Source organism: Bufo gargarizans, chromosome 3, assembly GCF_014858855.1.
Source record: "Bufo gargarizans isolate SCDJY-AF-19 chromosome 3, ASM1485885v1, whole genome shotgun sequence".
Lineage (NCBI taxonomy): Eukaryota > Metazoa > Chordata > Amphibia > Anura > Bufonidae > Bufo > Bufo gargarizans.
In genome coordinates, this window is record NC_058082.1 from 363,540,863 (window position 1) to 363,563,724 (window position 22,862).

At 44.3% G+C, this 22,862-nt stretch overlaps 1 protein-coding gene across 1 annotated transcript in view; it reads left to right on the top strand.

Moving 5' to 3' along the window:
• The window catches only part of LOC122933171 (lysophospholipid acyltransferase 2-like), an 89,816-nt gene that overhangs the window by 41,694 nt on the left and 25,260 nt on the right, over window positions 1–22,862 (top strand). Inside the window, exons 6-8 of the mRNA XM_044288005.1 lie at window positions 3,574–3,628; window positions 10,646–10,775; window positions 19,664–19,838. Of these exons, the coding sequence (XP_044143940.1) occupies window positions 3,574–3,628; window positions 10,646–10,775; window positions 19,664–19,838 (360 nt within the window). The remainder of the gene's footprint in view (window positions 1–3,573; window positions 3,629–10,645; window positions 10,776–19,663; window positions 19,839–22,862) is intronic.

Below are 22,862 nucleotides of genomic sequence, written 5' to 3' on the forward strand. Positions count from 1 at the left end.
ATCGTTTTTGTGGTCCGCATCTGAGCCTCATTTTTTGCAGCTCGGGTGCGGACCCATTCACTTCAATGGGGCCGTAAAAGATGCAAACAGCACTCTGTGTGCTGTCCGCATCCGTTGCACCGTTCCGTGGCCCTGCAAAAAAAAAGAATATGCATTTCTACAATGGGCCGCCCGTTCTGTTTCGCAAATTGCGGAAGGCACACGGGCGGATCAGCGGTTTGCGGACCGCAAAAAAACGGCACGGTCGTGTGCATGAGGCCTAACAATGAGCTTTACCTCTACAAGCTGAGTAGGTGAAAACTGCATGACAAAACCATACCATCTTGCTGTACAACTGCATGTGGTTTTGACCTTGCGGTCAAAAACGCCCTATGAAAATACACCCTTAGGCCTCATGCACACGACCGTTGTGTGCATCCGTGGCCGTTGTACCGTTTTCTGTTTTTTTTTCGCGGACCCGTTGACTTTCAATGGGTCCGTGGAAAAATCCGAAAATTCACAGTTTTGCAGCCAAGACTGTGATCCGTGTATCCTGTCAGTCAAAAAAATAGGACCTGTCCTATTTTTTGGACGGACAACGGTTCACGGACCCATTCAAGTCAATAGGTCCGTGAACGAACACGGATGCACACAAGATTGGCATCCGTGTCCGTGATCCGTGGCCGTAGGTTACTTTCATACAGACGGATCCGAAGATCCGTCTGCATAAAAGCTTTTTCAGAGCTGAGTTTTCACTTCGTGAAAACTCAGATCCGACAGTATATTCTAACACAGAGGCGTTCCCATAGTGATGGGGACGCTTCAGGTTAGAATATACTAAAAGAACTGTGTACATGACTGCCCCTTGCTGCCTGGCAGGTGCTGCCAGGCAGCAGGGGGCAGACCCCCCCCCCCCCCCGTAGTTAACACATTGGTGGCCAGTGCGGCCGCCCCCCCTCCCCTGTAGTTAACTCATTGGTAGCCAGTGGGCTCCCTCCTCTGTAGTTAACTCATTGGTGGCCAGTGGGCCCTCTCCCCTCCCTCCCCCTCCTAATTAAAATCTCCCACCCTATCATTGGTGGCAGTGGAGAGTACCGATCGGAGTCCCAGTTTAATTGCTGGGGCTCCAATCGGTAACCATGGCAACCGGGACGCTACTGCAGTCCCGGTTGCCATGGTTACTTAGCAATTTGTAGAAGCATCATACTTACCTGCGAGCTGCGAGGTCTGTGTCCGGCCGGGAGCTCCTCCTACTGGTAAGTGACAGGTCTGTGCGGTGCATTGCCTAATGATCTGTCACTTACAAGTAGGAGCTCCCGGCCGGGACACAGACATCGCAGCTCGCAGGTAAGTATGATGCTTCTACAAATTGCTAAGTAACCATGGCAACCGGGACTGCAGTAGCGTCCCGGTTGCCATGGTTACCGATCGGAGCCCCAGCGGTTAAACTGGGACTCCGATCGGTACTCTCCACTGCCACCAATGATAGGGGGGGAGATTTTAATTAGGAGGGGGAGGGAGGGGAGAGGGCCCACTGGCCACCAACGAGTTAACTACAGGGGAGGGAGGGGAAGCCCACTGACCACCAATGAGTTAACTACAGGGGAGGGAGGGGGGGCCCACTGGCCACCAATGAGTTAACTACAGGGGAGGGAGGGGGGGACCCACTGGCTACCAATGAGTTAACTACAGGGGAGGGAGGGGGGGGGGCGGCCGCACTGGCCACCAATGAGTTAAAAACGGGGGGGGGGGGGGCTCTGCCCCCTGCTGCCTGGCAGCAGGGGGCAGTCATGTACACAGTTTTTTAGTATATTCTAACCTGAAGCGCTCCCATCACCATGGGAACGCCTCTGTGTTAGAATATACTGTCGGATCTGAGTTTCACGATCTAACTCATATCCAACAGTATATTCTAACATAGAGGCGTTCCCATGGTGGTGGGGACGCTCCAAGTTAAAATATACCATCGGATTGGAGAAAACTCCGATCCGATGGTATAAAAGGGACTCCTGACTTTACATTAAAAGTCAATGGGGGACGGATCCGTTTGCAATTGCACCATATTGTGTCAACGTCAAACGGATCCGTCCCCATTGACTTGCATTGTAATTCATGTCGGATCCGTTTGGCTCTGCACGGCCAGGCGGACACCAAAACAACTTTTTTTTCATGTCCGTGGATCCTCCAAAAATCAAGGAAGACCCACGGACGAAAAAACGGTCACGGATCACGGACCTACGAACCCCGTTTTTGCGGACCGTGAAAAAATACTGTCGTGTGCATGAGGCCTTAAATAGTGGTAGCCAATTCAATTGCAGCACAGCCATCTTAATAACCAGTAGCTGTGTGCCATGGACACCAGGCAAATAGTTATGAAGCTGTGAAGGAAGCTTTAATGGAAGATGGTGGGGCAGTAGGATCAACACCACCAACTGGCACCATAGAAGAGGTCTGTGGCAGACAATATAGGGAACATCTGTAGTAAACACTAAAGTGCTTGATCTGTGGCAGACCGTATTAGTAGAATGTATGGCTGACATAAACCTGTGGCTAGAATAGAGTTATCTGTGGCTGGCACCATACGAAGCATCGGAGATTGGCACTGTAAAGAACATCTGGAGCGGAAACTATAGGGAAAACCTTTGGAGGGTATTCTGGGGGCATCTCGTGCTGGCTCACTGGAGACCACCACATTGACTTACTCATAGGAACTTTGAGGTCAATAAAAAGGCAGAGTGAAAACATATTATGGCTTTTATTTTTCATCAAACTAGTTTTGCCTTGTATTTGCTGGTATGTTTTACCACCTCTATTTTATCAAATGCTGGAGGACATGCAAAGTGCAGGAGCAATTCTGCTAGTAAGAGACTGTTAACATATTGCACATTCCTATGGGTATGTTCACACTGTGGATTTTTCCACTGTAAGCCATGGCAGAAATCTAAGACTGACTCAGGTTTATGCAGCAGTTCTGCATTTTACATTCGACAGATCTGCCTGCAGCTTTAGCCCCATTCAGTGAAGCCAATCCATGTGCGGACATCCATACATGGGTTCCATGCAGATTTGTTGTGTGAACGAGCCTTAATATATGAGCTTGTGTACCTCCAGGAGCTAAATAGGATAATAATAGTTATATTTATAGTTATATGAGATAGATAAATCCAAGGGATATAAAGAGACTCCGACAGGATATACCAGGGATAGAGATCATGCTTCACACGTATGCTGTGTCCCCCAATAACCACAGATAGGGATATGTGGGACACTCCACCACGACCACAGGAGGCAGTAGGACCAGATTGACTATATTACCTATTGCATATTTGGTGGGTGTCACCGTGTACACCTTTCTTGCTACATATTGTAGTCTTTTATTGCAGAGTCATATATCCCTCTCACCTACCTGTGGGTGATTAATATTTTGGAGGGTAACTTTTGTACTGTTTGGATTCCATGGGTTTAACTTTTTTGTCCATTAAAAGATACATTTTATGCATATTCATCAGAGGAGTTATCAATAAGGATAATGACCTTACTATCCCAATAATGTCCAGAACTGTAAGATTAACTATTTCTTATAACATTTTGTAGGTACTGTGCGCAGTGATCAATCTCTGACTCCCACACAGAAACACCTAGCTATCAGGTAAGTGTATAAACATGCCGCCTCTTGCACCACGACCGTATGGCTTTTTCAGTTTTTTGCTGTCCGCAAAAAATGGATCCGGAAAAGATACGGATGATGTCCGTGTGCATTCCGTATTTTGCGGAACAGAACAGCTGGCCCCTGATAGAACAGTACTATCCTTATCCGTTATGCGGACAATAATAGGACATGTTCTATCTTTGAACGGAAATATGGAAACGGAAGGCATACGGAGTACCTTCCGTTTTTTTTTTTTTGCGGATCCATTGAAATGAATGGTTCCGTATACGGAACGCGCAAAAAACGGAACAGAAAAAAAAAACGTTTGTGAGCATGAGGCCTTACTCTGCTGATTGTTTAATGAATAAGGCCTCATGCACACAACCGTATTTTGTTTCCGTGTCCGTTCCGGTTTTTTTGCGGATAGGATGCGGACCCCTTCATTTCAATGGGTCCGCAAAAAATCTGTATGTCTGTTCCGTTGCTCCGCAAAAATAATTGTGCATGTCCTATTTTTTTCTAGTTTGCGGACAAGGATAGGCATTATTACAATGGATCCGCAAAAAGAAAAAAAAAAACGGATGCCATATGAAAAGCCATCCGTTTTTTTTTTTTTTTTTGCGGACCGCAAAACACATACGGTCGTGTGCATGTAGCCTAAGGTTGTAATAAGGCTGAAGATTGAAATAATGCCAATGAACACTGGCCGATAGGTTAACTGAACCCATGGATACATTTCATATATACACTGGAGCCTTTCCTGACGTATGTGTTCAACGCAGGCCCCAGATGCAGTGTACACAGAGCCTTACCTTAGTAATATAATAACGCATCTTTCTCAAAGCAATACTGAGGGAATATGTAGAAATGCTAATATAACAGGATAGGTGTGATATTTGTTGGGGTGAGAAATGGTGTGTATACCCTACAATGCTTTCCTATGTTCCTCTTAATCTGCAGATCCAGCCCAATCCTTTAACCAGCCTGTGTGCACTTACTGCCAAGCTGCCCAACTAGTCTTTCAGGGTTGTGGATAGAAGGAAGAACAGGGCAGAGAGGGAGGGACTGACATCTTGCTGTGGCTGCAGCAAGCACACAATAGCTCGTTTCTTCACATCCACTCTGCAGCTTTATAGACTTGCGTGATTTGAATGTATGTAACAGATAAACAGTATACTACAAATAGTGAAGGGAGACATGGTCCAAATCAATTACTCTGGTTCTTTCCAGAGCATGAATTGACTGTTCCTCAGTTACCTTGCCGTTTGCATTGACATTTTAGCTTTAAATCTAAGGTATGCAAAGTTGGAAACTTCTGTTCAGTCTTTTAAAACCATGTTTTAGTTCAAGTGGAAAGCAAAAGAGAAATTCCTTTTAGGGATGAGCGAATGTACTTTGGATGAAACATCCGAAGGTGATTCGCATAAAACTTCTTTTTAATACTGTATGGAGCGAGCACTCTGTACAATATTAGAATGTATTGGCTCCTATGCGCCGAAGTTATTACCGTACTTTGGGAAGTCTTGCGAGACTTCGCGTTATAACTTCATAAATTGATTTCTACTGTAAAAAAAAACATTTCTCGAATTCGGGTTCAGTTCCAAGTGGTACCTAGTATTAAAACAAAGTTTTATGCAAATCGACTTAGGATTTTTCATCCGAAGTCTATTCGCTCATCCCTACTTTCTTTCACAGGCCAATGCAGACCCACTGGTTTACTTTAGAGATGAAGCTGTAAGCTGCACCAGGGAGAAAACATTTGAAAGTTTATCTACTGAAATCCATTTTTAGCAATATCTGATTTTACTGCTGGTAAACTATGCCCATAAAACTTATGCAGCTTCAATCTTGAAGAGCACCTGTTGGCAGGATCGACCCTATTAAACCAGTCATATTGCATGGTAGAGTTGATCCCACTGATTTAAATGAAAATTGGTGGTGACATTACTGACAAAAAATACTTTTATTCTTTCAGCAAATGACTTTAGTACACTGAGGGGCATGGCATATAATTTTAATCAGCAGGATCAGCCATGCCAGTTTTGCTGGTTCAATAGGGTTGATCCTGTTGACAAGTACTCTTTAACCCCTTCCCTGCCGTACATTTATGGCAGATGTTGGGTCTTTAAAGATGGCACCCACTCAGTTCTCTGAAAAGTGTAGAGTCCACCACTCGGAAAGGGAGGGACTGCAGCACCAGCAACTTGGCCAGGAGCACATTCAGCTTCTGTGCCGTTGGATGAGTACACGCATACTGTTGTCTCTTGGCAACCGCTTCGGTGATCAATTGCTGACGGAATGACTGGGGAGGAGTAGGAGGAGGAGCAGAAGCATCAGGACCAGCAGATGATGGGAAGGACAGACAGCTCTCATCGGCTGAGGTGGTGGAGCCTTGACTGCCTTAAATCGGGTGCGTGCCACTGGGTGATGCAGCGGTTGCTGCGGCAGGCTGGACCACCACATTGGAGCCACGGTTCTCCCAGGCCACTTTATGGTGACGCTGCATATGTTGACGCAGGGCCGTGGTGCCAACATTGACACCCTGGCCACGCTTCAACTTCTGCCCACAGATTCTACAAATGGCCATGTTCACCTCCTTCAAAAAAGTGCCACACCAAGAGTAGGTAATTTTACCCCCAACACTCCGCACTGACTGACTGCTACTGCCGCTGCTTCCGTGAACCCTGCACCACTACTTTCCGGGCAGGTAGCCTCCAGCGAAGCGGGTAGTCTACTCCGGGCACGTTTGGCTACCGACCTCCCACTGCTGCCACTCTGCTGACTCCTGGCCACGCTAGCGACTTGCTGGATAGAGCTGCAGATCGGCTAGATCGCAGCTAGCATGTCCGCAATATACCTGTCCGATAGCGCGGTGTGCCTTTATTGTGTTTAAAAAATTATTTTATAGATATATAAATGAGCCTGGTAAGGAGCCCAGGGGGCTGTACTAACCTTCTGTCACCACCAGACATCTGAGAAGCTCTGACAGATGTTCTTCAGAACCTCCTCCTTGAGGTTCCTTTTGTTTTGCTTTAGTTTTCTCATCTCGTTAGTCTCTCTCAGCTGTCATGTAGTTGCACTGATTGCATCCCTTTGCGGTTTATACACTTTGCGGTTTATACAACTTCCTGGAGTGTGTGCATGCTGGATGCTACTACTGAGTCTTCTACAGATAAGTTTTGTTCATTCATTTGTGTTTTCCTGTTTGCTGGATCCCAGGTGACCCTGACTCCCTCCGTATGAAGTGTAGGGAGCCGGTGGTCGTGTCTCCTCACTATTATAGGGTGTTCAGGTGTTATACAGTCGAGGAACGAGTATATGCGATTATCTACCATTGAGATTTTTGCATAGGCTGAGCAGTTAGAGAGAGAGCCAGGTCTGTTGCAGGGCTCTCCCTTTGGTTCCTTAGTTTTGGATCCAGTCAGTCGGATCTTCATTTTGTGTCTTCTAGTTTTCTGTACACCTTCCGTGACACCTTCTTGGAGCTCAGCCACGCCCCCTGTGAAGGAGCCCAGCACCGCCTACATCCTCTGAATCTCCTCCTTGCTCACTAGCCGTGCATGTCCGCAGCTCTATAGGCTAAAAAGAGGTGACACAATCTCTTTAAAGTATTTTCTACCACTGTCTCTAGCGCCTGCTGACGTCTCTCCCTGCACTAAGTACACTGGAAAATGGCTGAATCCAAGATGTCTGAGGCTATTTATAGGGCTGTGACATCACAGGGCTGGCTGCTGTTTGGCTGCATGCATGGCATTGTGGGTGATCACTCGTTCCCAGAGTTCCTTGCTCCATGTCCTAACACGTGCAGCATCCATTTTAGAAGAAAATGTGATTCGTTGCCACTAAACGTGAGGAAATTTAGATTTGGTGAAAATCGAATTCCACTTCATCAAATTCGATTCGCTCATCTAATCTAATCTATCTAATAATAAACATTAAAAAAAATAAAAAAAATATCATAGGTATCATGCATCCAAAAATGCCTGAACGATTAAAATATAAACATATTTAGGTCTTACGCACATGACCGTGGTTTGGGTCCACATCCAAGCAACATTTTTTGCAGGTCGGTTGCGGACCGAGTCACTTCAAATGTACTGTCTGCATCTGCACATCCGTTCTGCGGCCCGCAAAAAAAATACATATATATAGAACATGTCCTATTCTTGTCCATATCATGGACAAGGATAGGACTGCTCTATAGAGGGCTGGATGATCAGTTCTGCAAAATACGGAATGTACGTGGCAGGTATTCATGTTTTGCTGATCCGCAATTTGTGGATCTCAAAACGGACACAGTCATGTGCATGAGGCCCTGTACAGTGAACATCATAATCAAATTAAAATCAAAAAAAATTACAGCACTTCACCTTCCAAAAAATTGAATAAGTGATCAAAAAACTACACCCACACTGACATGTCAATAAGGCCTCCTGCACATGAACGTGTGCTGCCCGTTGCGGACTGCATTTGTGTACCTGCAATACACAGGCTTTGTTCCGTGGGCATTCACTTCTGTGGGTCTGCAAATCCAGAGATGTGGAATGGTGCGAAACGGAACCCTACGGAAGCACTACGGAGTGCTTCCGTGGGGTTTCGTTCCGCAAAAAGTTATAACATGTCCTATCTTTTTGCGGAACGTCCGGATTGCGGACCCGTTAAAGTGAATGGGTCCGCGATCCGCTGCGGCTGCCCCACGGTTGGTGTTCCTGCATTGCGGCCCGCAATGGGGATAAGTGAACTTGTGTTCCACGTTCGGCGTACAAGGTTCGGGTTATCTAAGAATTACATTATGGATTCCGCTACCACCATACACCATAAGTTAATTTCGCAATTTTCAACATTTCAATTTTCCCGCTTTTAAAACAGAAATTGATACCTCATAAAATATTTATTACTTAACATTCCCCATTTTGTAAATGTGATTTAAATTTTTTTAGGACATTAGAAGGCTTAGAATTTTAGAAGCAATTTTTCAAACGTTCAACAAAATGTTCTAATTCAGTTCTAAAGTAACTTTGTAGGGCTTATATAGTAGAAACCACCCATAAGTTATCCATTTTAGAAACTACACCACTCAAGTTATTCAAAACTGATTTTACAAACTTTGTTAACCCTTTAGGTTAACAAGATTTAAAGGAAAATTAAGATAACATTTCTAACTTTCACTTTTTTGGCAGATTTTCCATTTTAATAAATTTTTTCCTGTAACACATCAAAGGTTAACGGCCAAACAAAACTCAATATCTATTACCCTGATTCTGCAGTTTATAGAAACACCCCATATGTTGGTCGTAAACTGCTGTAAGGGTGCACGGTAGGGCGCAGAGGAAAAGGAGCGCTGTATGGTTTTTGGAAGGCAGATTTTGCTGGACTGGTTTTTAGATACCATGTCCCATTTGAAGCACCCCAGATGCACCCCCACAGTAGAAACGCCAAAAAGTGACTCCATTTTGAAAACTACGGGATAAGGTGACAGTTTTAATGGTATTATTTTGGGATACATACGGTTTTTGATCTCTCTATATTAAGTTTTTTGGTGAGGCAAGGTAACCAAAAATGGGTGTTCTGGCACAGTTTTCATTTTTTACATTGTTCAGCTGACAGGGTAGATTATGTGCTATTTTTATAGAGCAGGTTGCTACGGATGCGATTATATCAAATATGTCTACTTTCTTTGTTTCAGTTTTACATAATGAAGCATTTTTTTAAACAAATTATATTTTTGTGTCTCCATATTCTGAATGCCATATTTTTTTATTTTTCTGCCGATCATCTTGTGCAGGGGCTCGTTTTTTGCAGGAAGAGTTTACGTTTTTATTGGTACCATTTTTAGGTAATAATGATCATTCATTATTACACTTTATGGGGCAAGGTGACCAAAAAATGTGTTGTTTTGGCACAGTTTGTATTTAGCATTCACCTGTGGGGGTAGGTCATAGGTCCGCCTAGCAGTGAGCCGTGACGTCACCGGCACTAATGGGTAGGCTTTAGCGCTGCCCTAGCCTGTAATACAGCCTAGGGCAGCGCTAAAGCCAACACGTTAGTGTCGGTGATGTCGCCAGGAACACTGCTAGGCAGAAGCCTCAGTTTAGCAGTGTAAAAATCTAAACAAAACGGCCCTTGCCTGCGCGATACAGTGCAGAGCAATGGAAAGAATGAAATGCTCTACTTAAAGGGGCTGCCTGGGTGAAGAAGGGAATATGTCCGGGTTCAGCTCTGAACCCGGACAACCCCTTTAAATTGTTATTAGACTTTGTATGAAACATGTCAGCTTGTTTCCAAAAACAGCACCACTGTAGTCCACGTGCTATGTCTGGTATTGCAGCTTTGTCCTATTCAAGGGTTGTGTTTAACCTTTTTATAAGATCTGACAATTTATGTCCAGCACTAGGCTGATCGAACATGTAAATTTGTCTTCAGTTTTCGAGACAAGGGAGTTAGGAAACACTCCTTCGGTAAATGTTAGTGAGTTTTTCCCTCTTCCTTGTCCTGAGATAGTCTTTGTTTAATCACAAAATGACTCACAGGCGAGCAGATCTTCCAGACGCCATGTGAAAAGGTCCTTAGATTCTAGCTTTCCATTCATTTAAAGGGGTTTTCTGGGAGTTCTTCAGCCTATGTGCAGCAAATTGAATGGGCCTGAGGTGCAATATCAAGCATAACCGCTTCCCAGCCATTTCAAACTGCTGATTGTTGCCCGGAGTCAGACCCCCACTGATCAGATATTGATCATCTATCCTGAAGAAAAGTCATCATTATTATACTCCTGGAAAACACATTTAAGAATATGTTAACCTAGATTTCTCATTTACGTTCCAAATTTCCCAGCATAGTGCATATGCACGTCAAATCCACTTCTAGTTGAAATAGCGCAAAGACTCAACAACACGCATGTTCTTTTTTTATTTTGGAAGCGAGGTCACACTTTTTTATTTTGGAAGCGGGGTCTAGTGATACATTTGGAAGTTTATCCTTTATTAAACTTTTATTGATATATATGTTCTTTCTGTTTAGGTGTCCCCCTGGAATACTCCCATATCTAAGTTACACAGTGGGATTTCTAGGACTGCTTGCTGGTCCTTTATGTTCTTTTAATGATTACCAGATATTTATATACGGAGAAGAGAAGAAAAGAAACCCAAACGTGAGTAATGCCATGTAGTGACAAGGCAACTTTTATTGCAGGAGTTTAGCTGTGGCTCCGTTCCCTTATAAGTAGTCATTTTTTCATGTTATGGACATTTTAAATTCCATCTTATAAATTTACTAAATGAGGTCATGCAATACTTTTTAACTGTAAGTAAGAGTTATTGCACATGTAAAATGTTTTCTTGTTAGATAGGACATTGATAATGTGTAAATATAATTATGCAATTGTGCGATTATCTTGTGGTCCTGTGATTACAGCAGCATCTGCACTAGGTTCCACAAGCAGTATGAGAGTGTTCAAAAGATTAACATTAAAATGGGAGGGGAATGGCAAGTGTTATGTAAACTAGAGGGCTTGTAGAGAGCAGCTCTTGGGTTATTTGCAAAATGGCAAAAAATATGTCCACAAAGTGGCTGAGCTTTGAAGGGAAGGGCTCTACAATGGTGCTGTAAATAATTATCTAAGAGCGACAACATTTTTGATTTTTCACTGGAGGATATTTTCTGCTTGTGCTTTAGAATGTGAAGAGTTTTGTGCAAAAGACAGCTTTTGTGTATACAGAACTGTGGAAAGGTGATACTTTTAGAGCTCATGTACATTGCGAAATTATGCCTTTGTTCTGTACAGAGCCCTAATTCTGCTTCCATAGAAGTGCATGAGGCCTCTGCTGAATCTCTTTATACATCTAATTTCAAACCCAAGGCATCAGACATAGCATGTTTATATAATGCAAACAGGTATCCAGCAGAGCCTCTATGGCAGCACACAGAAGTTGTTCAGTGCCAAACAGGCTCTGTGCACAGGGCTGAGCATGTGCAAGTGCAGTACCCCAGACCAGGAGTATATGCAATTGCCTCCTTCCAGGAAGGGGAGTTCCAGTAAGACAGCGAGGAGGGAGGAAGCTAATGCCTAAACTCCTTCTAAAGGGAACTTCAACTAGTGCTCCTGTGAGACTCTTACTCCTGGAAGACCATCAGCATCAAGAACTAAAAAGCTTCAGTGTGCTTAGTAAGCAGAGTGATCAGCAAAACCACAGCTTTACAGACCTTGCTGCAGGTGAGGGACTACAACTCAGACGCCCCTCACCCAGAGTACTTCTAGGCTAGTCTAACTCCAGGCCTATATAACACCGTGGACACCTTTATCCATAAGTGCCACTGAACTGCACATTGTATCTACTGCTGCTGGATGTACCACAAGATATATGTTGCACTAAGTAAGGAGAGATTGTTATATTATTACTTCTAGCCTGATTCTTCAAACCACCTTTCCACTGCACTGATTCCCAAGGAGCAACGGCCTGAGGGAGTACACCATGACACGTGTCACCATGGCCTCATGTAGTGTGGATAACATTTGTGGAGACTATGTGCAATAAAATGCATTCTATGTTTCAGCTTTGAATATATGATAATGTAGCATGTTGTAGCCGTATATTTTATAGTCATCTTACAAAAAATATATATATATCTATAATACTGCTGCTCGGTTCTGGCTGCAACAATTATTCACATAAATCAAAGTGGCAGTCCGTGGTGCTTTTGGTGTTATGAGTTTGGTATGGGTGCAAGGCAGGAGATGTAGATGCTGTGGCCGATGAATGGTGCTGGAGTTAGTAAGGCTGTGTTCACATCTCAGTTATTTCCATCAGTTATTGTGAGACAAAACCAGTTGTAAAGCCTACACAGACATAAGGTATAAGGGAAAGATCTACTCCTGTTCTATGTTTTTGACCCGCACCTGGTTTTGTCTTACAATTGCCTCATTCACACGTAAGTGTTCGATCAGTGATTTCCATCAGTGATTGTAAACCAAAACCAGGTGTGGCTCTAAACACAGAACAGGTGCAGATCTTTCCCTTATATCTTATGTCTGTGGAGGCTCCAATCCTGGTTTTGGCTTAAAATCACTGATGGAAATCACTGACCGAACATTGACTGTGTGAATGAGGCTAATAAATGATGTAAATAACTGACCAAATAAATGAAGTGTGAACTTGGCCTAACCAGGCCAGTTGTAGAAAGTAGACAGGTCTCTCTTTATTAAAGTGCATAATGGGAGTTGTACTACATCCAACGTTATCAAAACATAGTTCCTAAAATAAGCAATGAGGAGGTTTGTGTAGTACTTCTCCTCTCTATCTTTCCAAAATCTCTGTTTGCAGAATCTAAGGCTGCCAATAAGGTTCTTGAAAAACATGTCTGTATTTTCCTACTGAGGGGTACATGATTAAGATACAGCTGGCCAGGACTATGTAAAAATGTGAAAAGATGTATTAGCAATCAGCCTTTCACTGCAGTAAAGTCTGTATGAGCCGACTCTGAACCTTGCAGATTCTGAACCTTCTAGTACTGTAAAGTAGAGATGGATTTCTCAGAGATAGTGATTCTCTGGGACTCAGGCCTAGTCTGAGGAGTGAGCACATGTAACTCTCACTAAACTATTGGTGGACCTAAGTCCATCTCCTAGCCACCTACAAGGGCAAAATAGGATTTAACTTTTTTATGTGTTGTAATCATATAGTTTTTGACATGATATGTGTTTAACTCCTTAAAGAGGACCTTTCACTAGAATAAAAAAAATCTAAACTAACTATACAGACATGGAGAGCGTCTTTTTTTTCTCTCAGGCTATGAGCTGAGCACTGCGATTGGCCAGCGCTACAGCATGGGAGAATTAAACGCCGGCAGGTTCAACTGGGTCGAGCCTAACATATGAAGATAGCAGAGGCTATACCGGGAGAACGGAGCGGCGCCCAGGTATAACAGTAAGTGCAGGGAGATCCCTGGGCGCCACTCCATGTCTGTATAGTTAGTTTAGATTTTTTATTCTAGTGAAAGGTCCTCTTTAAGGACTCAGCCCTATTTCACCTTAAGGACCAGGCCATTTTTTGCAAATCTGACCAGTGTCACTTTAAGTGGTGATAAATTTAAAACGCTTTGACTTATCCAGGCCATTCTGAGATTGTTTTTTCATCACATATTGTACTTCATGACACTGGTAAAATGAAGTAAAAAAAAAAATATGATTTTTATTTATTAAAAAATACCAAATTTACCCAAAATTTTGAAAAAATTGCTAATTTCCAAGTTTCAATTTCTCTACTTCTATAATACATAGTAATACCTACAAAAATTGTTATTACTTTACATTCCCCATATGTCTAATTCATGTTTGGATCATTTTGGGAATGATATTTTATATTTTGGAGATGTTACAAGGCTTCGAAGTATGGAAGCAAATCTTGAATTTTTTTTTTAACAATTTAACAATTGTTAGGGACCAGTTCAGGTCTGAAGTCACTTTGTGAGGCTTATATAATAGAAACCACCCAAAAATGACCCCATTCTAGAAACTACACCCCTCAAGGTATGTAAAACTGATTTTACAAACTTTGTTAACCCTTTAGGTGTTGCACAAGAGTTATTGGCAAATAGGGATGAAATTTGAAAATTTCATTTTTTTGCCGCATTTTCCATTGTAATCCTTTTTTTCCACTAACAAAGCAGGGGTTAACAGCCAAACAAGACTGTATCTTTATTGCCCTGACTCTGCCGTTTACAGAAACACCCCATATGTGACCGTAAACTACTGTACGGGCACACGGTAGGGCGTAGAGGGAAAGGTGCCCCATATGGTTTTTGGAAGGCAGATTTTGCTGGACTGGTTTATTTACACCATGTCCCATTTGAAGCCCCCCTGATGCACCCGTAGAGTAGAAACTCCCTAAAAGTAACCCCATCTAAGAAACTACACCCCTCAAGGTATTAAAAACTGATTTTAAAAACGTCGTTAACCCTTCAGGTGTTGCACAAGAGTTATTGGCAAATGGGGATGAAATGTGAAAATTTCATTTTAACCCATTTTTTCCACTAACAAAGCAAGGGTTAACAACCAAACAAGACTGTATCTTTATTGCCCTGACTCTGCCGTTTACAGAAACACCCCATATGTGGCCGTACACTACTGTACGGCCACACAGCGGGGCGTAGAGGGAAAGGAGCGCCGTTTGGTTTTTGGAGGGCTGATTTTTATGGATCGGTTTATTTACACCGTGTCCTGTTTCAACCCCCCTGATGCACCCCTGGAGTAGAAACTCCCTAAAAGTGACCCCATTTTGGAAACTACGGGATAAGGTGGCGATTTTGTTGGGATTATTTTTAGGGTACATATGATTTTTGGTTGCTCTATATTACATTTTTGTGAGGTAAGGTTACCAAAAATTGAAATTCTGAAATTTCATCTCCATTTGCCATTAACTGTTGAGGAACACATAAAGGGTTAATAAAGTTTGTAAAAATCAGTTTTGAATACCTTGAGGGGTGTAGTTTATTAGATGGGGTCACTTTTAGGGAGTTTGTACTCTAGGGGGGCTTCAAAAGGGACATGATGTCAATAAAAAAGGCCATCAAAATAGGCCTACCAGAAACCATGTCGGGACTTTCCTTTTGCGCCCTGCCTTTTAGTGATACAGCAGTTTACGATCACAAATGTGGCGTTTCTGTAAACTGCAGTATCAGGGTAATAAATATTAAATTTTGTTTGGTTGTTAACCCTTGCTTTGTTACCAGAAAAAAAATATATATTTGTTTGTAAAAAGTTCATTTTTTGAACTGTTTTTTTTTTTTTTTGGACTGTGTTAATATGGGGGGTTTGGTCATGGGGTATTTTTATAGAGGAGATTATTACCAACGCAGCGATAACTAATTTGTATACTTTTTTTTTTATGATTTTAGTTTTTACAAGTTTTTTTTGGTGTCTCAAGTCTGAGAACCAGTTTTTTTATCCGATGTCAGTGCTAAATTGGGTTATAAATTTAGTACTCCATGGAAGTGTGATACTCCCTGAAGCAACCGTCAATGCAGAGACACGTGTCGCACTGAGTAGTGGTGTCCTTCCGTATCCCCCTCCTGCGACACACTCTGCACTTTTTTGGGGTTCCCGAGGTACTCCGCCTGCTCTTTCCCGGTCCGAAAAGATCAGGGCCTTGAGGACTGCCTCATAGAACTGAAGGAATGTCCCTGTGTTGCCAGCGCTCCGGGACAGCACAAAAGAGTTGTACAAGGCTACCTGTACCAAGTAGACCACAACTTTTTTGTACTATGCACGGGTTTTGCGCATGGCGTTATATGGCTTGAGGACTTGATCAGAGAGCTCAACTCCTCCCATATACCGATTGTAGTCGACGATACAATCAGGCTTGAGGACCGTTGACGCGGTACCTCGCACAGGGACAGGGGTGATGCCGTTACTATGAATTGTGGACAGTACAAGGACATCCCTCTTGTCCTTATATCTGACCAGCAACAGGTTTTCACTGGTAAGGGCATGGGTCGCACCCCTGGGGATAGGTACCTGGAGGGGGTGGGCAGGGATGCCGCGTTTTTTATTTATTTTTTTCATCACGGTCTCCCAAGCGGACGTGGATCTGGTGGCGAGGGACTGGAACAAGGGGATACTAGTATAAAAGTTATCCACGTAAAGGTGGTAACCTTTATCTAGCAGTGGGTACATAAGGTCCCACACAAGTTTCCCGCTAAAACCCAGAGTGGGGGGACATTCTGGGGGTTAAATACGGGAATCTCGCCCCTTGTACACACGAAACTTGTAAGTGTACCCTGAGGTACTCTCACAAAGTTTGTACAGCTCTGTAGTGTTGCCGACATATGATACAGCAATACAGTGTATTGTATTTGTTACTCACTGTTTCGAGCTGGCTCTTGTTCCTGTGGCGTCCCACATGTAAGTGCTCTATGCTCCAAATTGTTTGTCGGTTACGAAATTTTTCAGAATTTTTTCCAAAGTTTTTCTCCTTTTTTCGGAGTGCAACACGCCAGACCTGCAGGGTATAGACTAAGTGAGGTCACGGTTATGGGCAATCGAGGGTACTCACTGTATTGGAGAACCCTGGGCAGGCGCGTGGCAGTGAAGGAGAGGTAGACACGGTTCCTCTGGGGCACACTCTGTATATAGGGACCAGGCCTGATGGTGGATGAGGTGCCCTGGATGTTACGGGTATTTTGAGTGCCCGGGGCAAGGTCCCTGTTGGATTCGTGACGCCAGTGCCTTTGGACGGTGGCACGCCGGTTGGTAGTTGGAATGATGGAGCTACACAAGTAGAATAGTGAACCAAATGTATTTTTACTGAACAATCCAACTTAGTACAGCAGGTAGTAGTACAGTCTTTCAATCACAGTTCCACACGTAGGCTTATTCACAAAATGGCAGGCAATATTAATGCAAGATACGCAGAGGGTAAACTTCACAAGCACTCAGCAGCAGGTTGTACCTTTCCTCAGAATCAATGTACACTGTCCTTTCTAGAACTCCTGCTCTGGCTTTATCTCCCAAGGCCCGGATGCCTAAAGGGTGGCTTAAATCCTTGGTTACTATCTTCCTCAGGTATTAGATTCTTGCTGCACTTTCTAGTTTCATCTGCCCATCAGGGTGACTTAGCTTACACTGGATCGCCCTCTCTTGTAAAGTGGATGACTGTGGGTTTCTCCCAGGAGGTTGGGTACTGCAACTGGGGTGTCTTCAGAGCTAACTAAGGCTCTCTTGTTCTCAGACAGACTGGAGCTTCTCACTAGCCTCCTGGACATCACTAGCAGCCAGGGCTATCCAGCTGCATGTCAGGAGCAGGCTTTTTAACCTCTGTCTTCTCAGACTCCTGACTCTGCACACACTGCACTGCACTAACTCTCCCTGTCTGGGCCTGGACATTTATACTAGGGGCTCCCTATCTCCCTCTAGTGTCTGGGATGTCTAACTACACCCAACTAGGCCTGCTGTTGCATCATACAGGGGTACATTGCATGTAAAAACACATTAAAACATACATTAAATGCACAATTAAACATGACATTTCTGTTCCTTGTGAGTAGGAGTAAAGCGCACACCAATTGACCCTTGTGTAGTGCCCACCCCTACCTAGTGGGACACTACAGGAGTATAAAGATTCTCTTTCGGTTTTTCGGTAATTGAAATTTCGTAATGCAATTAATCCAGACGGTGTTTGAGTCCACAGCTTTATGCTCCAAATACCATGGAAGTAGTCTCTACAGAGGGGCTTGAATCCTTATTCAAATTTTCATATGAATCGCATGGCCATGCTCCAAGGATTTTTTATGAGCAGATGTCTCTCAATTACCCAGACGCGTTTCGAAGTAATCGCTACTTCTTCCTCAGTGGGTTCACGCACAATGAAAGGTCTCATGCTTTTATACCTGATATCCTCAGGTGGAAATGTCACATCGAAATTCAGGAGTGGATTTTTCGATCCTACATCTCCATATTGCGTTTTTCATGCAATTAAATGTCCCTTCAGAAGGAATGCGATTTTTGTGCGTTTTTTTATACATTTTTTCATCCACGGTTTTCCCTTGCTACATAATGCGTATCTTGTTAGTTATAGATAAAATAATATTTTATTAGTGTATGATACAAATGTTATTAAATAGTGTATACCTTATTTCATTTGTCCCATATTCAGTGTAGCCCACTGTGGAAATCTGGATTCCCGATTGGCCAACAAAATCAGGAATCACAGGCTCATATTGCTCTGGGGTACACCAGACAAGTTCACCGGCAGGGGGCTCCGGTGGATTTAACTGGTGGGCCGGAAAACTAGTTCGAGCCCCAGAGCTGCTCGTACTAGGCTGGGCCACAGGGTCCCTAGCATGGCGGTCCCCTTGCTCCGCCTGGCGGCGTCTCCGCTGTCTTGGGGGCTCATCATCATCGCTAGATGATGAGGAGGATGACGCGGATGACAACAGGAAAGTTTGGTCATCCTCGTCCTCACTTGGACTCTCGGAGTCGGAGGCAAGCTGGGCGTATGCCTCCTTGGCCGAGAACGTCCGGCGGGCCATAGGGGAGTGTGTGTCTGCATGTGTATGTGCGTGTGTGTAAATCTTTATTTGGTGTGCGTGTGTGTGGGGGCACGGGTGTTTGCGTACTTTATCCCTAAAACTAACAGAAAATAAATAAAGACTAACTAAAAAAAAAGGGGTCTGCGATGCGCTAACAATAGCCGGAAGCTAAGAGTGCCGGCCCCAGTCAGCGTATGGACAAAAAAAAAAACTGCCTGCGCCCAAAAAAAGTTGGGGGGGGGGCAAGCAGCAGCACCCCTGGGGGGTCTAGGGTGACACGGCTGTTCTGTGGACCCCAGAAACCCTAAATTAGGGTGATGCAATGCAAACTTTTTTTTTTTTACCACTAACTTTCCCTTTTATATCCCTGCCTAGCCCAACCTTTCCCTATACTTTCCCTAATTACCTGGTGATAAAGATGGGGGTGGCACAGGTCCTGGGGGCAAGGATGGGTGCTGGGGCACAGATGCTGGCTCAGATGCATGTGCAGGCAGCGCTCCTCTCTCCTCGGGCTCCGGACACAAAAGGATGAGGAGAGGAGCGCTGCTATCATTTGAATCTGCCGCCGGCCCGCCCTCCTACCAATCAGAAGCGATCCTGATTGGTGATGTCATCATCACCACCCTGTTCCGGGTTATCGGGTCCTCAGAGAACCGAATAACCCGGAAACGCAGCAAACCGCAGGTCTGAATTGACCAGCGGTTTGCTGCGATCGCCTACACGGGGGGCGCCCGCCGCGCAGCGGTGATCGAAAATACACAGGGCGAACAGGTACGCCCTTTGTCCTTAAGTACCAGGACATAAGGGCGTACCTGTACGCCCTGTGTCCGGAAGAGGTTAAAGGAGTTGGCCACTATGTATTATTAGCTGCATGTATGTGCTGTTCCCAACACATGCGCAGCTATAAATATATATTGGCCAATGCCTTTAATTAAACAGGGAAAACATTAAATGTTTTAAACATTTGAAAGCTCCTATGAATAAAGCAGAATCTTTTATTTTATTTTATCTTAGGTGGCAGTATTCAAGAAGTTGTGGCTTTGCTGTTTCCTATTAGCTGCTCACGTTACGCTTTCGGACCAATTCTCTATATCAAGTGACCCAAATAACTCTGTTCCCAATATTTTTCTGGAACTCTACTTGACTGCAGCTTGCAGAAGACCAAAGTATTATTTTGCCTGGACCCTTGGTGAGTCTATGAGCTTTTTCACGTTTGCTGTGACTTAAAGAGCACCTGTCAGCCTACTCAACCCTGTTAAACCATGCATACTGCCTAGGAGGGTTAATCCTGCTGATTAAAATGATACCTGTCTCACTCGGGGCATTTAAGACCTTAGTTGCATAAGGAGTAAAAGTCTATTTTCTCAGGCATACCAATTTTCACAAGACAAAATCATTTTAATCAGCATTTAATCTTATTAAACCAGGGTGATCCTGCTGGCAGTGCTCTTTAGGTTACGGTATACTTAGAGATGAGCGAATTTCAGGTTATGAAATTTGTTCACGCTTCGTTTACTGGTAAAAGGTGAATTGCGTTATGGATTCCGTTACCATGGACCATAACGCAATTCTATGACGGAATGAATAACAGAATGCCTTTAGAGGCATTCCGGTATTCATTCCGTCATAATATAAGTCTATGGGCGGCATAATGGATCCGTCCTGTTTCCATTATGCAGGAGAGGACTCCCTTGCATAACGGAAATGGGACAAGTCTGTTTTGCAGCCCATAGACTTCTATTATGACGGAATGAATAACAGAATGGTTCTAAAGGCATTTTGTTATGCATTCCGTCATAGAACTGCGTTATGGTCCGTGGTAACGGAATCCATAAAGCAATTCACCTTTTACCAGTAAACGAAGCGTGAACAAATTTTAAAATATGAAATTCGCTCATCTCTAGTTATACTATTCAATTATTCCTTACAATTGTATGCATTGGGCCAGTTTCACACAGCTGTTATACAGCTAAATTTTAGTGTCTATATTACAGTCACAACATCTGGACCACTGAGGTTCTACTGAATAAAACTTAGATCAGCACAGAACCTTATGATACTATATTGTAAATACTGTCTTATGTAGAAGATCAGAGGTCACAATAACACCTCTACAAGCACCATACATGCCCGTACAGGCAATTTTACCCTCTAAACCTCTAAATTTTGTTGTGTATATTAGTACATATGAGACTTTCCCTAGTGTTAATAAGTGCACTGCGCTGCCCGTCTCCCTCCTCCGTTGGTCATCAGTTGTCCATACACCGCACTGCACACAGGCGCTGTCACACTGAGTAAAGGAGGTCTTTCTGCGTCAGCCAATGAGCAGCGGCCTATCCATACGGCCAAACAATAGTAATCTGCTTCTAGTATCATCGCCACCTGACTAATAGGGAGACACAAAGTATAGAGAATTGTCACTGTAACTGTAAGGGTGTAAGCAAGATTTACATGCAGAACCCAACCGGTTCCGAGGTGGCTTCGGCCGTGGCCCCCATCACCTTTCTTGCCGTGGGAGTAGCTCCGACCATGTGTTTGCCTGCAGGAGCAATGTTGAACCAGGTAGTGCGGTTTGACAGCCAAAATATGCTGTTAGAAGACTGGGCCACACATCTTAATAGCACCCTCATGTTGTACAAATTGGCTCCGGATCTACAATCAGATGTGGCACTGAACGCCCTTGAAGGGGATTCTAGACGCACTGTCATGCTGCGTCCAGAAGAGGAAAGGATGACACTGGATGCTATATTCTCAATACTCAAGTCTATTTACAGAGAAACGTCCGGTACTGGCACCCTTAGGTCCCGCTTCTTTACTGGCTTCCAGCGTGAAGATGAGACTATTCCCTAGTTTGGACCCATATGCAGAAGAGAGAGACCAGTGGTGCTAACATGCTTGGAAATGGAGATAAATCCTCTGGGATCAGTTCATTCTTGGATCTTTGCTAGGCTCTCAGGGAGCGTATCCTGGTGGATGCTACATTGCAGTTTCAGAAGAACAAGCTGAGGCTGTGGCTCGAGACAAAGAAGAAGCTTATGGAGCTTACACCGTGAGGATGCAGGCTGTAGGGAGTCAAAGTACTCCCTCTGATGGGGGGGGGATCTGCGAGAGACAGTGAAGAGGCACTTAGTGCATCCCTGGGAGAAATTCAGAGACAGTTGGCACAGTTACAGGCCCCATCAATGGCCCCAGTTCAGCCTGATTACTGGCAAAGAAGTGCAACCCCCATGGGTCCCCTTCTATATCGATCAACTCAAGGGACTGGAGTGAGAGACTCTACCATGCACTGGGCTGGCCTGGCACCATCCACGGAGGCACAGTTGTGTGGTCCTCCAAGGGACCGGAAAATGTGTGGGTCGCAGTGTTGGATTTGCAGAGAAAGAGGACATATCTCCCGTCAATGCCTGGTGACCGAAAGCCCTTACCTAAATGTGCAGATGGAAGAGCAGATGGTGGGATGTCTTATAGACACAGGATCAGAAGTAACCATGATGCCAGTGGAGTTCTTTGAAAAAGGTTTGAAAAAGGGCACTGTGATCAAGCTGATGGCGGTAAATCAGACATCTATACCCGTGTTCGGAGTGGCATAGATGAAGATGACGCTATGCGGACAAGATGTCGCCAAGAAGGGGATGAACGTCCTGCGGGAACTGGACCTGCTCATGTTTACAAAAGAGGGCCCGAGCTATTGGAAGAAAACGACTTCCCACAAGCCTACCCAGAGGGCATTTCACAGGCTGATCCGGACGTGTGGTATCTGCAAAAGCACCCCTGAAGATAAGCCAGTGGGAGCAGTGTATGCCCCATATGGAGGAGCCTGTACCGTACCTCCGCGGCAGGAGAAGATGATACGGATGTCTGTCGGAAGCCAGCGGAAACTGAATGAGATAGGGGTGCTGATGGAGCCTCTAGGCATGTCGGGAGCCGGACGGAGCCCAGTGGTCGCCAGGACCATTGTGACAGTAATGAACAGCCATGTGTCCGGTGTGTCAACATACACGACCATGAAGTTACCTTCCATGCTGGTGAAAAAGTGGCTAAGTTATATGTGCTGCAAGGAGAACCACTCACAAGTAGCCAATTCGCCCTATCGGCTGTTGAAAATTACACCTGGAGGAACCCACTCCGGACTGGAATGGTCAGCGGATCTTGGAGAAAATGGAGATTGATGTGAACCAATTCACCGCTGAACAAATGGAGAAGATTGAAGCAG